Source organism: Eschrichtius robustus, chromosome 5 (assembly GCF_028021215.1).
Source record: "Eschrichtius robustus isolate mEscRob2 chromosome 5, mEscRob2.pri, whole genome shotgun sequence".
Taxonomy (NCBI): Eukaryota; Metazoa; Chordata; class Mammalia; order Artiodactyla; family Eschrichtiidae; genus Eschrichtius; species Eschrichtius robustus.
Window position 1 is genome coordinate 20,009,453 of NC_090828.1, and position 14,899 is coordinate 20,024,351.

Here is a 14,899-nt window from a genome sequence, read left to right on the forward strand (position 1 = left end):
TTGCGAGGAAAAATAATCAGAGACAGACAGACTTATTCAGCTAGGGGAAAAAAAGACTTTAGGAGAGTCTGTTCCGTTCAATGTGCCGTGCTAAATGCTTTACATTCGTTCATTCTGTCATTCGTTGATTCATTGATTCAACAAATATTTTGTGTGCCTCCTATGTGCCAGGCACTCTGGGGGTATAATGATAAGCATACTATGATTCCTAATCTCATGGAGGAAATTCACGAACCGGCGCCAGAATTAAATTATCACCGAGAATTAAGTATTGAGATAAGTGCTCCAGAGCAAAGGGATACAGTTTTATGAGACCCTGGCTCATAAAAGAAGAAGTAAGATGGGGGGGTGAGTGACATTAACTCAGTGACACTGGGATGGGAGAAGAGCATTCCATGTAGAGGTAAAGGGCATGTGCAAAGGCCCTGGGGTGGGAGGAACAGCATGTTTTTTTCCATGAACTGCAAAGTCAGTGAAGTGAGAGCAAGGGAGATCTGGAGGCCAGAGCAAGGGCGGGGAGTGTGGTACAGAGTGAGGGTCAGCAGGCAGGGGCGGGACCGTGTGGGTCATTGTCACATCCTCTTGTTTAATAATCACAGAAGCACTGTGAGGAAGGTGGTAGGAACCCCAGTTTGCTGATGAGGAGATGACATGTACGGATGTTAAATGACTTGTCCAGGCCCAGACAGTCAATTGGGGGCACGGCTGAGAGCCTACGCTGGATCAGCCCATGGAGGCTGCCCCTTTCCATGTGATCGCACAGGGCACAACCTCTAAACATAAACAGTGTCTTTACTGGGTACCCTTCTCCATGAAGGAAGGAGAGGAAGAAAGCCTGTAACAGTAAAGGCATGATATCCTCGAGATATCAAGGATATCTTCCCAGTGGGGAAACAGGGAAAGAAATTGCTGAACCTTCTTTCCTGGAGGAACGGGAACAGGGAACATTCAGCTTAGGTTCTGTCTGTTCAGATGATTAGATGGGATGGATGTGGCACAAAGGAAGACAGTGGACTAGAAATGGCCCTTCTGGGGATCCTTCCTGCTCTGAGATCCTCGGTGATGGGTGTACTGTGGCATCTGGGTATTTTAGGGCAGTGCTGTGCAACACAGATTTACTGAGCACCTACTCTGTGCCAGGTCCTGTGCTAGGTACTGAGGGCTTAAAGATGAGTGAGCTAGCCTGGTAAAGACAGATATCTCTGCATAAGGTAGAAGTGCTGAGCTGGGGGAGGAACAGGGTGTGATGGGAGCTCAGAGGAGGGCTGTGTGGCCCAATCTCAGAGTTTGGAATTCTAACTTTTGAGCTCCTGGATTGGGCCTCGGAGGTTTTACTTCCTCCCTCCCCCCTATCCGCATGTCTTCATTTCACTTGGAGCGGGCAGGCCCTTTCTCTCCAGGCAAAGAACCTTTTCTGGGAGGCAGGAAATGCACTTCAGGGTGTGGGTGAAGAGCTGAGAGTGCCCCCAGCCTGGTGGGGCTAAGTCACTCAGCCTCACGTCCAGCTGCTCTCAGCCTCCAACAGCCACTTGGAATGGGTTTGGGCTCCTGGAATGTTCTACACGAAGCACCCTCCCTGGCCCCTCCTCTCCTGCCCTTCCCAGTTCCCGTTGCCTCTGGGTGCAGCTGCTTGGGATCGGCAGAGAGGAGGAAAGCCGCAGGAGAGAGGGCAGAGGGAGGCAGGCACAGGCACGGCTCGGGTACAGGTGGGCAACGGTGGGGCTGCTTATAAACCGGCGTTGCAACTAGTGGAAAGAATTAGAAGGGACTTTCCTTCTCTTGTCACTCGATCCTAGCTGGGCAGGTGAGTATTCTCATTCCCATTTTACACATGAGGAAACTGAGTCCCAGAAACGTTCAGCAGCCTGCTCCAGGTCACCCCTCCAGTAAGTGAAAGAAGGGGGAGCCCACAGGTTGTATGTTGTACTGAGGTAGGGAGGAGAGAGGGAGGATGGGGACAGACAGGAAAAGGGAGGTATTTTCAATATGGAAATCTGAGTCTGAAAACTTGGGAAAATGGATGTTTTGGCCCAAAAGGTTGGTTTTGAACAGTTCTGGAGATGGACTTAGAAAATCAAATATCTTCCCAAAGAGCCCTCCTGCTCTGGGTTCATGAGGAGCAGAGATTGAGTGAATCTCTACCCCTGATTTGGGCCTGGAAGGTCGGCCAACCAAGGAAGAGGATGGATGTAGAGAGTAAGGTGAGGGCAGAGCCAGGCGGGCTGGGCCTGAAATCCACAGGCTGCGAGCCCCAGAGCAAAGCCCCCAGGCTAGTTGGCCACCTAAACTCATAGGGCTGTTTCCAGCCTTCGTGGTGGGAATGGCTGCTGGTGCTTCTCCCTGGGTAAGCAGTCCTGTCCTCCAAGTTCAGATGCTGAGTCCTCTGAGAGCTCCTCTGTAGCTTAGGATCTGATGGGAGTGGGGACGGGGCTCATGAGCCTGATGCCTTATGAATGTGGCCATCCTATAGGATCTCAGGTTTTCTAATATCTCCAACTTTCTAACATACAGTCCCATTGATGTTCTGTGCAGACTACACTCAGGCTCCTGTCACTTATGTCTGGGCCAGAAGGAGTTAGTGGGGATGCAGCCTTGATTGATGGCAAACAGAGCAGATGGGAGTCAGCATCTGTGTGGTCCCAGGCTTGGCTCCGTCCTGACTCTGGCACCAGGTGGTGTGGGCGGCCTTACCTCAGTTCTACTGCTGGTAAAAGCAGTACGTGTACTTTTTTACAGGATGGGGTGCTTATGTGAGTCGGTAATATAGTATGAGTTGTTTACCCACTTCAGGTCTTGTTAGGAAACAGATGGCTCATTCCAATGGGGCAACCGAGGAGACAGTGGACTATTTAGAAGGTCTGGGCAAACCAACGAGGGATGGTGAAGCACCCCACCACCGTGTGGCTCTCCTAGCAGGAGGTGGGAGCCATCCGCATGCCAGGCCTGGAGGAACCAGGAGGGAGCTGGAGGAGAGGGCCCCCGACTGGAGCTGGGATCTTGGGTGGAAGATGCAGCCCTGGCACTTTGACCTTCTCTCCTCACCACCCCCCATCCCCTCCTGGTCCCTCCTACTAGCCAGCGGCCGAAGGTCAAAGCCATGTGGAGCCCTGAGCCCGGGGGTCTGGGGGATGCGGTCAGTAAAAGCTGGCCTGCAGGGACACAGAGCAGGTTGAGGAGTGGATCAGGAGGACATGGCAGGTGGAAAAGATCACCGACTTCAGGGCTCACCATATGCATTTTAGCACTTTCTTTTTTTTTTTAATTAATTAATTAATTAATTAATTATTTATTTATTTATTTATTTATTTATTTATTTATTTATTTATTTTTGGCTGTGTTGGGTCTTCGTTTCTGTGCGAGGGCTTTCTCCAGTTGCGGCAAGTGGGGGCCACTCTTCATCGCAGTGCGCGGGCCTCTCACTATCGCGGCCTCTCTTGTTGCGGAGCGCAGGCTCCAGACGCGCAGGCTCAGTGATTGTAGCTCATGGGCCCAGTTGCTCCGCGGCATGTGGGATCTTCCCAGACCAGGGCTTGAACCCGTGTCCCCTGCATTGGCAGGCAGACTCCCAACTACTGCGCCACCAGGGAAGCCCACCATGTGCATTTTAGCTTGAACTTTTGGGGTCAGCAAGAATTCAAGAGAAGGAGAAAAACGAATGTGTGCCTTTTAGGTCTTAGGTATTGTGCACCTCTGTGTGGGTGGGGCGGAGGGTGAAGGTCACGCATCTACTAGTATGTGGGACAGAAACTTATTGAGGACTTACTGTGTGCCAGGCACTGCAAATACAGATCAGCAAGGAGCCCGGGGCTGCCAGGGGGCAGATGGATCCCCTTGCCATCTCTGGGTGGGAGAGAAGGGTGCTAAGCGCTGCGGGCACCAGCGTGAAGCCGAGAGCCTGGAGGTGTCCAGGAGGAGTTTTCAGAGAGTGACCCCGGGAGGTGAGGGATGGGCAGGGAAGGTGGGCTCTGGCCTTGGGTCTCAATTGCCATTTCTGTGGGCATGAGGGGTCCTGTCTGAGGTCTCTTCTGTCAATCTGAGTTACCCCAGAGCATGGAGCCAGCCCCCCAAGGCTAAAGACACACTGAAATGCTTGGCTCCTCGATTTTCACCTGGCGGTATGTGCAGGGCCCAAGAGTAGGGCCTGGACAAGACTGCCTGGGTTCCTAGGCCAATTCTGCCACATTCTATGTGTGGCCCGGGCAAGATACCTACATTCTCCAAATTCTACTCTCCTCATACAGTTGTTTGCTATTTTTACTATTATTAATAGCCCTGTGGAGCTGGCTCTTCTCTGGCTGATGGGCTGGAGTTCTGGGTAGCAGCCAACTCTGGGTGTCCCAGGCGGCTGTGGCCCCTCTAGGCCACCCAGAACCAGCAATGAGAGTCAGGAGATGGTAGCCGTGGCCACTGATTGGCTGTGTGTTCTGGGGCAAATCGCTCCACCTCTCTGGGCTGAGCAGACAGGTTACATCAGGAGCCAGCAATCTATGGCCAAATCCGGCCCATCATCTATCTTTGTAAAGAAAGTTTTATTGTAACACAGCCATGCTCATCGCTTTATGTATTGTCTGTGGCTGCTTGCGCAATAACAACAGCAGAACTGAGCAGCTGTGAGAGAGACCGTCTGGCCCTCTAAGCCTGAAATATTTACTGTCGGGCGCTTTTCAAAAAAAGTGTGCTACCCATCTCTTAGCTCCAGCAGGGCCTCAGGCTTGGACGGCATGGCATCATTGCCTTTGGAGGGGCTGTGGCCTGGGGCTTCTGTGAGGTGGGTGGGTGGCCTGGGCTGGTTGAGGGGGCTTTTGAGGAGGCCTTGCTGGCCTCTGCCCACATGGACTCTATCTCTGGGTGCCGAGGTGGCTGGTCCTGTGTCACCCTGGGCCGGGTCCCTGGAATAGGCTGCCCCACGCCCGTGCCTTTGCAGACCTCTTGCCCCAGCCCCATTCACTGTTGCTGTTGGTTGGAGGGAACTCCGTGTGGAAACTAAAAGATACACTGGCAGCCTCTGGCTGGAGTTGTATGCAGACCGCCACTGCAGGCCTCCTCTGTAAAGGGCCCTGTTCTAAAGGACCATCCTCTCCCTGGGTCCCCAGGCCTCTGGGCCTGGATTCAGGATATCGGGCCTGGAAGTCACCTCAGAGACCAGGGCCTGTAGCGGCCCCATAACACCTTGGTGATTGGGCTCCTTCCAAAGTAAAGTTTTCTTTGGGCTGAGGGGAGGGGGCTATTCTCTGGCTCAGTGGCCAGCACAGTCCGGCTGCAGTGCCCCCTGCCCCCACCCCCAGGGCTGCACAGGCTCTGCAGTTCTTCCATTTCTGAGGCTGGTTTCAGCAGATGCCCTAATTGCGGGCAGAGGGTGGGTGTGTGCTCAGATCATGTCCCCCCTGGGACGTCCTCAGGGCCGGTGCCAGGTTTGGAGGTGGTAGGAATGTCATCTATCCCTGATCCTGTCCCTGGAGAAGCCCAGAGTGCCCTGCTTCTTCTTCCTGTTTGATAAGAAGTTAGTTTGGGGGCTGGCTTCAGAGGCCGGGGTCGGGGGTTGGGGGGGGGGGCGCACAGCACTGGGTGGGGGGGTGGCCCGGGAGACCTGAGTCCTGGTTGTGCCTCCAGCCACTTCACTCTCCAGGCCTCAGCATCCGCATCTGCAAAATGACTTTTCTGGCACTTGCTCCTCCCCCCTCCCCCGCCTAGCCTTCCTCTCAGGCCATTCTGAACACCAAGCGGGATAATGATGTCAGTCTCGGGAGGAATGCTAAGTGTGTCAGGCAAGGTGGGTGGGTGTGTCTTGGCATGCAGGGGCTGGGCGTAACTCACCCGCACAGGCCTGTTGCTAGGCCAGCAAGCCTGTTTCTGGATGCTGGGTGTGGGGAGGAGCCAGCGTGAACCCTGGCGCTGTCCCGAGATGCACGGCTGGGCTGGAGCTTGGGGTCCATGAAGAGCTCAGACTCCAGCGGTGCCTGGGGAGCCTAGAAGGGCCTGGGGGCCTGGGTAGCAGGGTCGTAGAAAAGAAGCAGCTAGAGGGGATACCAGTGAAGGATGGGCATCCTGGCTCTAGGAGGGAGGATTCTGTGATGGCTGTGTTTTGGGGTCCATTTCTGGGAAGATTCTCAGAACAAGGCCCTGGTTAAAGGTTCCCTGGGGGCTCTCACAGCTTCCCCAAGATGCTGGGAAGAGGGTGGGCCTGGGAAGGCAGAAGCCCTGGAGAACTGCCCTTTGCCTGCTTGGCTGTCCCCATAGGCCCTGGGGAAGGGGGTTCCCTGGAGGTTGGGTGGGGTCCACACTGCACCCCTGTGGATCCAGACTCAATCCCTGTCCCCTTGCCCCTTCCAGAGCCCAGGAGCTATGTGGAGTCGGTGGTGCGGACGGCAGTGGCTGGGCCCCGCACTCAGGATCCTGAGCCCAAGAGCTTTAGTGCCCCGGTTGCCCAGGCCTATGTCCGCGAGACACCCCTGAGGAACGGGACCCTGGGAGGCTCCTTTGTCTCCCCCAGCCCCCTTTCCACCAGCAGCCCCATCCTCAGCGCTGACAGGTAAGTGGGGAGGAAGATCCAGGCCTGGGACAGCACAGATGAGGCCTCTTGGATCTGTCTAGGGCGTGGACAGGCAGAAATCACATCCAGGTTGCTGCCCCTGGGAAACTAGCTCATCGGGGTGCGTGGTGAGAGCATCCCCTGAGTGCCAACTCCCTGGGGAGAGTACGAAGGTGAACCAGGCATAGTCCTTACCCCAGGTTTATTTATTTATTTTTTAAAAAATAAATTTATTTATTTTATATTTTTGGCTGTGTTGGGGTCTTCGTTGCTGCACGCAGGCTTTCTCTAGTTGTGGTGAGCAGGGGCTACTCTTCGTTGCGGTGCGTGGGCTTCTCATTTTGGTGGCTTCTCTTGTTGCAGAGCACGGGCCCTAGGCACGCGGGCTTCGGTAGTTGTGGCTCACGGGCTCTAGAGCGCAGGCTCAGTAGTTGTGGCGCAAGGACTTTGTTGCTCCGCGACATGTGGGGTCTTCCCGGACCAGGGCTCGAACCCATGTCCCCTGCATTGGCAGGCGGATTCTTAACCACTGCGCCACCAGGGAAACCCCTATGTTTTAATTTAAAAAAAAAAAATTTATTTTTATTTTTTGGCCACACCACGTGGCATGAGGGATCTTATTTCCCAACCAGGGATGGACCCCGTGCCCCCTGCAGTGGAAGTGTGGAGTCTTAACCACTGGACTGCCAGGGAAGTCCCCTTCCCCCAAGTTTAAAATCGAACACGAGTAATTACTATGTGGTGAGTGCTTCCTGTGTGTCAGGCATTTTGCTAAGTGCTTTCTGTTTAAACCTCACAGCAATCCTATGAGGTAGGTACTATTATTATTCACACTTCTCAGAAGAAGAAACTGAGGCAGAGAGACATAAAGTAGCTTATTCAAGGTCCTACAGCTAAATCATAGCAGAAATAGGGTTCAAACCAAAGGTGTGTGGCTCCGAACCCACATCTCTATCCTTCCCCACAGACCTGCGTTACGGTGCCTGCCCGCCGGTCACGGGGTGAGAGTCACATGTGCCCAAAGCAGATGTGTAAGCCAAGATCTCCGAGCAAGAGGCCGCTGTTTCTGGCTTGAGATGCAGAGAGGGTCTCTGGGGGCTGGAAGTATTTGTGCTGAGGCCAGAAGGATGAGCAGGGGTTGAAAGGTGAAGCGGGAGGGAAAGGCCCTTGCAGAAGGACAGCACGGCAAGGACAGAGACGGGGGTGTGGAGGTGTTGGGCATGGGGGCCTCGGGCACGCAGCTGCTGGTGAGGGGTTGCTGTAGGGTTAGAGGAGGGATGTCTTGGAGGATGGCCGGCTGGCGTTCTGAGGGGTGTCAGACAGAAAGGGTAGCCTGAAATTTCCCAGAGAGCGAGGCTCCTGTGTTTGGGGTGCAGTGAGAAGCTGCTTGACTGGGGGGTGGGGGCGAGGCTTTATGATGGGGAGACGGGGAAGGCAACATAGGAGAGGGACCCTGAGGGAAGCCTAGGCAGGGCAAAGGGTGCCAGGTGGGGAGGGGGCCCCGGAGAGCCTGCCCTGGAGGCCGGAACTCGCCTCCAGGAGGGGAGCCTACCCCGACCATCCCTTCCCATGTCCACTGCCCTTCCCAGCCCGGGACCCCACAGGGCCCGGTAACTGTCCAGCCACCTCTTCACACTTCTACAGGTGGAGGGGTGTGCCAGGCTTGCGGTGTACCTGCACTGGTCCAGGGTAATGCACCCCTCCCGGGTCGGGGCGGGGGGCGTGGGTGAGCAGAGGCAGTTTTCTTCTGGAGTCTAAGGATTTGAAACCTCAAGCCAAGCACACACCCCCAGTCCACCTCACCCCCTCCCCAGCCTCCTGATGGCTCCATTTTTGGAAAGGTCTGCCTCTGGGCAGAAGCTGCATTCTTCTTTTAGAGGGCAGGAGATTTTCCTCACCTCTCCAGCCACCCTTGCTGATGTTCAGGGAGTGCTGACATTAGGAAGTTTTCACCGTTTCTCACTCCTCAAATTCCTCCTGCAGTAGGCCTCAGGAACCCAGCTTCTCCTCCGGGATTAATCACCCAGAACTCCATTTCCATGTCCCCAGCCCCCGCTGTGCAGCCTGACCTATCCCCCCATTCCTCAGAATCCAGGTTATTCTTGTACCGAAGTGATGTTCCACTCTGGCCCCTTCTGGGATGCGAGGTAGACTTTGTCCTGGCCTGGCCCCTGACCTTCTCCCTGCCCCTGGCTCTTGCCTAGCCCTCCCACCTCACATCACCCAGGGGACCTGAGCTTATCCAGCCTGGCCCGGGGTGTGGCCGGCCAGCCTCCAGGCTCCTCCCAGTCTGCGGCTCCAGGCTTTGGAGCACCCTCTTATGTAAGGACCTTCCCCACCCCCCTGCCCCAGGGGCTGCTGGTGCAGAGCTTGCCTGCTACCTCCCTGCAGCTGCTGCTTATGCGTGGCCCCTGTCAACCTTTGTTTCTCCTGCCGTATCATCGAGGAATAGAAGTTTGGGTCTGGAAGGACTCAGAGTCAGCTAACCTATTTCCCTCATTTTACACGTGGGAAAATTTTAACAAGCAGAATCCAGGTTTCCCAACTCACAAGCCATGGACTTGTATCAGTACTTAACTTCAGAGGAGAACCTTTGACTGTGGCCATTCCCCCAGGTACAGTGCCCTCTGAGCTGAATTTTATCAGTCTTAGAACTGAGAGCGACCTCTGAGCTCATCTCATCTAACCTCCCAATGGAGGAAATTTCCTCCACAGCATTCGGGTCTAGAGGTTGGTCAGTCTCTGCTTAAATGCTCCTAATGATGGGAGTCTCATTACCGTGTAAAGCAGCCTGCTCCATTAGTGGCCAGATCCAATGCAGATCTTATAATGAGCTGAAATGCAGATCTTATAATGGCTAGAATGCAGATCTTATAATGAGCTGAAATCTCCTGTGAGATTTCTTCATCTTTGCTGTTTTGGAGCTACCCAGGAATGGATGACCAGTTACACTCTCAGTGTTTAAAGATGCTGATAGCACACCTGGGGAAACTGAGTCAAGGTGAGGATACTTCCAGTAGGAACAGGATCCAAGTGGTTAACCCCCTCTCCAGTGTTCAGTTTCTGTGATGCTGGAGGGAGCAACAGGACAGCCACCTTCAGTTTCGATAGGAGAGATCTCGCTCTGACTTGTGGTTGAGCAGTCAGGGTGGTGCTTGAGGATATATGGGCTTTGGAATCAGACACAGCTGAGTTGAAACCCTGGTCTTTTATGAGCTGTGTGGGTGTGAGCCTATTGCTTAACCTCTCTGAGCCTCAGTTTTGTCTTCTGATGTTCATAGGGTGACGTATAAGAGCCCTGACTTTTCCTGTGCATGTGAGGGGAGCTTTTATTGTTATCATTAGTGGTTGGAGGGAGGGCTGAGGGTTCACTGAAAGCCTGTCCTTCACTAAATGCCGTTTGGTGACATCTTGACCTGCCCCGTCTCTCTCTAGCACTTCAGTGGGGAGTTTCCCATCAGGGGAGAGCAGCGACCAGGGCCCGCGGACACCCACCCAGCCTCTGCTGGATTCTGGCTTCCGCTCCGGCAGCCTGGGCCAGCCCAGCCCTTCGGCTCAGAGAAGCTACCAGAGCTCTTCTCCTCTCCCGACTGCGGGCAACATCTACAGCAGCCCCGACTACTCACTTCAGCAGTTCAGCTCCCCGGAAAGCCAGACCCGGTCTCAGTTCAGTGTGGCGGGCGTCCACACGGTGCCTGGGAGCCCTCAGGCACGGCACAGGACAGTGGGCACCAACACTCCCTCTAGTCCTGGCTTTGTCCGCCGGGCCGTGAATCCCAGCATGGCTGCCCCCAGCAGCCCCAGTTTGAGCCACCGCCAGGTGATGGGTCCACCCGGAACTGGTTTCCATGGTAACACTGTCTCCAGCCCCCAGAGCAGTGCAGCAACCACTCCGGGAAGCCCCAGCCTGGGTCGGCACCCTGGGGCCCACCAGGTTTCAAGCCTCCATGGCAATGTGGCCACCACTCCAGGGAGCCCCAGCCTGGGCCGGCACCCTGGGGCCCACCAAGGCAACCTGGCCTCCAGTCTCCATGGCAACGCAGTAGCCAGCCCCGGAAGCCCCAGCCTGGGCCGTCACTTGGGAGGGTCTGGATCTGTGGTTCCTGGCAGCCCCAGCTTGGACCGGCAGGTGGCCTATGGTGGCTACTCCACCCCTGAGGACCGGAGACCCACGCTGTCCCGACAGAGCAGCGCCTCGGGCTACCAGGCCCCTTCCACGCCCTCCTTTCCTGTGTCCCCTGCCTACTACCCCGGCCTGAGCAACCCCGCCACCTCCCCCTCGCCAGATTCAGCAGCCTTCCGACAAGGGAGCCCGACACCGGCCTTGCCAGAGAAGCGGAGGATGTCCATGGGAGACCGAGCGGGCAGCCTCCCCAACTACGCCACCGTCAACGGGAAGGTGTCCTCCTCGCCTGTCGCCAGCGGCATGTCCAGTCCCAGCGGGGGCAGCGCCGTCTCCTTCTCCCACACTCTGCCCGACTTCTCCAAGTACTCCATGCCAGGTGCGCCCTCCTTCCGTGTCATCTCTCCGGCTGACAGATGAAGCCCACCGGTTAGGATATCTGTGCTAGTCTCTGTTCTGACATCTCCTTGGCAGACAACCTTGGGTGGATCACTGACTTCTGGGCCTCAGATTCCTTACCTGTGTAATGGGAGTTGGAGCTGTGGTCGTGGCAGCAGTGGGGGCAGGGATGGGGAGGTGGATGCGATGATGGCACTGCTGTTACGATGCTTTTCACCATCGTCATAGCCCCCACCACTTGTTGAGCACATGCTCTGTGCCAGGCTCTGAGCCAAGGACTATCTCATCAGTCCTCAGGGCCACCTGGCAAAGTGGGTATGATGTTGCCCATTTTGCACATTTCACACACGGCCACCTGGCAAAGTGGGTATTATTTTGCCCATTTTGCACATGATTTTGCCAGCCCACAGCACGGTTCCCACCTTTTGATCCCCACTTTGCGCACATCACTAATAATAGATCTGGCAGCCGGAGCGATATGGCACAAAGCCGAGGGTTAAGCATTTTTGCTGGCGTCTAGTTTCTACCAACCCGGCTTCACTGAAGCCCACGCAGTTCTGCACACTGAATTCTTCTCTCATCCTCGGAACTGGGCATCTTTTGCCTCCACTTAGAGGGCTCATTTTCTAAACAAAAAGGTCAGGGTATCAGCTGATCTGCAGCTTCTCAGCCAGATCTCGAACCTGCCTATGTGCAGAGCAGCCCTGGAGCCCTGGGGCATTCAAGGAAGATTTAGAATGCTGCAGGCAGCCTGGTATGGGCCCAGCTGCCCAGATTCTCAGTATCACTCCCAGGTCCTGCCCTGAGCCTGCCAAACGACACTGCACACCCCTGCTTCCTGCTGCCCGCCAGAGACATCTGGTTCCCAGCCCCAGTTCTTGGAGGATGCAGAACTTCTAGTAGTTGGGACATTTCCTGTTTCCCACCATCTTCCTTGCTTAAAATAGCCATGGGAGTCAACACAGGAAGGCACATGGGGCTGCAGCCACCTCTGACAGCTCATTAGACAGGCCCCAGTAGCCCCAAGGCCTGGGGCTTTGGAGCAGAGAGAGGCAGCTTGCACAGTTGTACAGCCCAGCTGCCTAGCCCAGAGGCCCTGCTAAGTGCACAGCTGCCAGGAAAAGGAGCTGACCTACCCCATCTCTGTCCTCCAGAAACAGATCCCAGAAGGCTAGCAGAGTGTAAATGACAAGTTGAAATTGACTAAGCACCAGACACACAGCCCAACCCGCATCTCTGGTCTGTGCCCTGAACTTTACAGCACCGTGAGCACAGGCTCCTCTGTTCCAGCCTCTCACTGACGAAAGGAGAGGAAACGTGCAGATTTGGAATATTCTTTTTTACCCTTCTCCCCCATCCTCCCTTTGTTTTCTTTGGTGCCAAAAGATGAAGGAAGAGGTTGGAGAGTGAGACCCACATGTCCTAATACCCAGCCAGGAAGATATGGTAAAACTCACACCAAACTGGCTGCTGCATCTTCTTACCTGGGAAGGTCTTACAGAAGCCTTACTGTGGACCATCTGTGTGACTTGGGCAAGTTGCTCTCCCTCTCTGAACCTCACATTCCTCGCTTGTAAAGTAATAGGTTGGATAAGGTGCTCTCTGAGCTCCTCCAGAACCTAACATTCTATGAAAGCATCCCTAGTCTGCAAAGGGTCTGGGGTGGGGATGTCTGCCAGAGAAGTGGGGTCTGTGACACTCAGTAGATGGCCTCTTAATTCTAGGCCAACCCTTCTCCTATTTGTCCCAGGCAGGGCAGGAGCAATCTTTTTGCTCTACCTGAGGCAGAACCCGGGCTTTCCATATGGGAAGTGAGGCGGAGCTTGGGGAAAGTGGGCAGAAATGTGTTTTTCTGCTCTCATCCTCGAGGTTGTTATGATAGAATTGGGAAATTGAGCCCATGGAGAAAGGGACTAGAAGGTGGGAGAGAAACTTCGGGAAGGGTTTAGTCTGAATCTTCTAGAGAAAGTGGGAGATGGGATGGAGTAGGGCTCTCACTGGCTTGGTGAGAATGCTGTTCAGGCTCTTCAACAGGAGGGCAGCTCCATGAGCCACGGTGGTTGTTGGAAGACAGGGTGAGGATGCGAAAGCAGCTCAAGGCCCCTTCCAGCAATGCTCTGATGATGTTTGAGCAGACTAGCTTTCTGTGTTAGTTTCCTAGGTCAACCATAACAAAGGACCACACACTTGGTGGCTTAAGACAACAGAAATTTATTCTCTCACAGTAGCTGAGGCTGGAAATCCAAAATCAAGGTATTGGCAGGACTGGTTCCTTCTGGAGACTCTGAGGGAGACTGTGTTCTAGGCTTTTGTCTTAGCTTCTCATGGTGGCTAGCAGTCTTGGGGTCCCTTGGCTTGTAGATGCATCTCCCCAATCTCTGCCTCCATCTTCACATGACACTCTCCCCTTGTGTCTCCCTGTCCCTTTCCTTCTTTTTATAAGGACACCAGTCATATTGGATTGGGGTCCACCCTAATCCAGCACGACTGCATCTTAACTTGTTTATATCTGCAAAGACCCTATTTCCAAATAAGGTCCCATTCACAGGTACTGGGGGTTATTCCAACATACCTTTTTGGGGGACAGAGATGGAGACTCATAACACCTTCTTTCCCTCTCCTTCTCCTTTAGACAACAGCCCTGAGACGCGGGCTAAAGTGAAGTTTGTCCAGGACACTTCCAAGTATTGGTACAAGCCCGAGATCTCCAGAGAGCAGGGTAAGTGCTGGGTGGTGCTGAAGGTCCTGGGGTCCATCCGAGGTCACAGCTGGCTGCTGCCCACCTTGTCTTCCCTGGGCAAGGGACATAAGCAGACTCATTCCTCTTTGCAGTAGGTGGTGGTCACAGAGAGGAGCTGGGACCAAGGTTGGACCGTAAGAGGCACCTCCCCACAGTGAAGTGTTGGGGAGCAGGAGCAGTGGTTGTAGCTGTTTCTTTAAAAGCAGCAAAGTCTTGGTTTTCCAGGGCAGAAGAAAAGTCTGGCCCAGATAATATGAAACCTTAGCTCTCCATCTGCATGATGTGGGAGATTTTTGCCCATGTTACAGAAAAAAACATAGTTGGGATTGTGGGGATGGAGATGAGAGACCTCAGCCCCTAAGGGAAGTCTGTGTGGATGCAGGGCGGGGTGACTTCCAGCCAGGGGTCAGATCCGGACAGTTTTCTTGGAACACCCCCATCTATTTGTTTACTCACCGTATGGGATGCTTTTGTGCTCTGATGGCAGCGATGAGTAGTTGTAGCCGACACTGCATGGCCTGCAAAGCCTGAACTATTTACTGTCTGGCTATTTATGGAAAAACTTTGCTGACTCTAGTGTAGGAGGACCCTTAGGAGGGTTTACATTTTAACTTTAAGGACTCTCATCTCATGAGAAAGAATGAGGTTCGAGACCTGATGAGACTTAAGCCAGTGCATCAATTTCTCATTTCCTCTTGTCTCCTCCCGAATCAGCCATCGCCCTCCTTAAGGACCAGGAGCCAGGGGCTTTCATCATCCGAGACAGCCACTCCTTCCGAGGAGCCTATGGGCTGGCCATGAAGGTGTCTTCGCCCCCTCCGACCATCATGCAGCAGAATAAAAAAGGTAACACTAGCTTGTCCACTGGGGCCTCAGGACTAGGTGGTCCCTACAGTCTCTTTAGGTCCTGAGCTGCCAGAAGACGAGGGGTGGGTATGTGGGGTGGGCAGGTCTCTTAATTCTCATGGGAGCTGGTCCCTTCTAATCAGACTCTTCAGAAGAGCAGGTCTTGGGCTTGGTGATGATTGAGGTCAGAGAACAGGGAGCAAGATGACTGGGACCCTGTGATTGACTTTCCTTGAGGGGTGGGCTAGCAGTGGTGGTCTCT

At 54.4% G+C, this 14,899-nt stretch overlaps 1 protein-coding gene across 5 annotated transcripts in view; it reads left to right on the forward strand.

Annotated features, from left to right (window-relative positions):
* Nucleotides 1-14,899, forward strand: part of TNS1 (tensin 1) — a 229,712-nt gene that overhangs the window by 201,291 nt on the left and 13,522 nt on the right. For all 5 annotated transcript variants that reach the window (XM_068544489.1, XM_068544485.1, XM_068544487.1 and 2 more), the window contains 4 exons: nucleotides 6,331-6,529; nucleotides 9,965-11,031; nucleotides 13,684-13,770; nucleotides 14,506-14,637. In XM_068544489.1, the coding sequence (XP_068400590.1) occupies nucleotides 6,331-6,529; nucleotides 9,965-11,031; nucleotides 13,684-13,770; nucleotides 14,506-14,637 (1,485 nt within the window). The remainder of the gene's footprint in view (nucleotides 1-6,330; nucleotides 6,530-9,964; nucleotides 11,032-13,683; nucleotides 13,771-14,505; nucleotides 14,638-14,899) is intronic.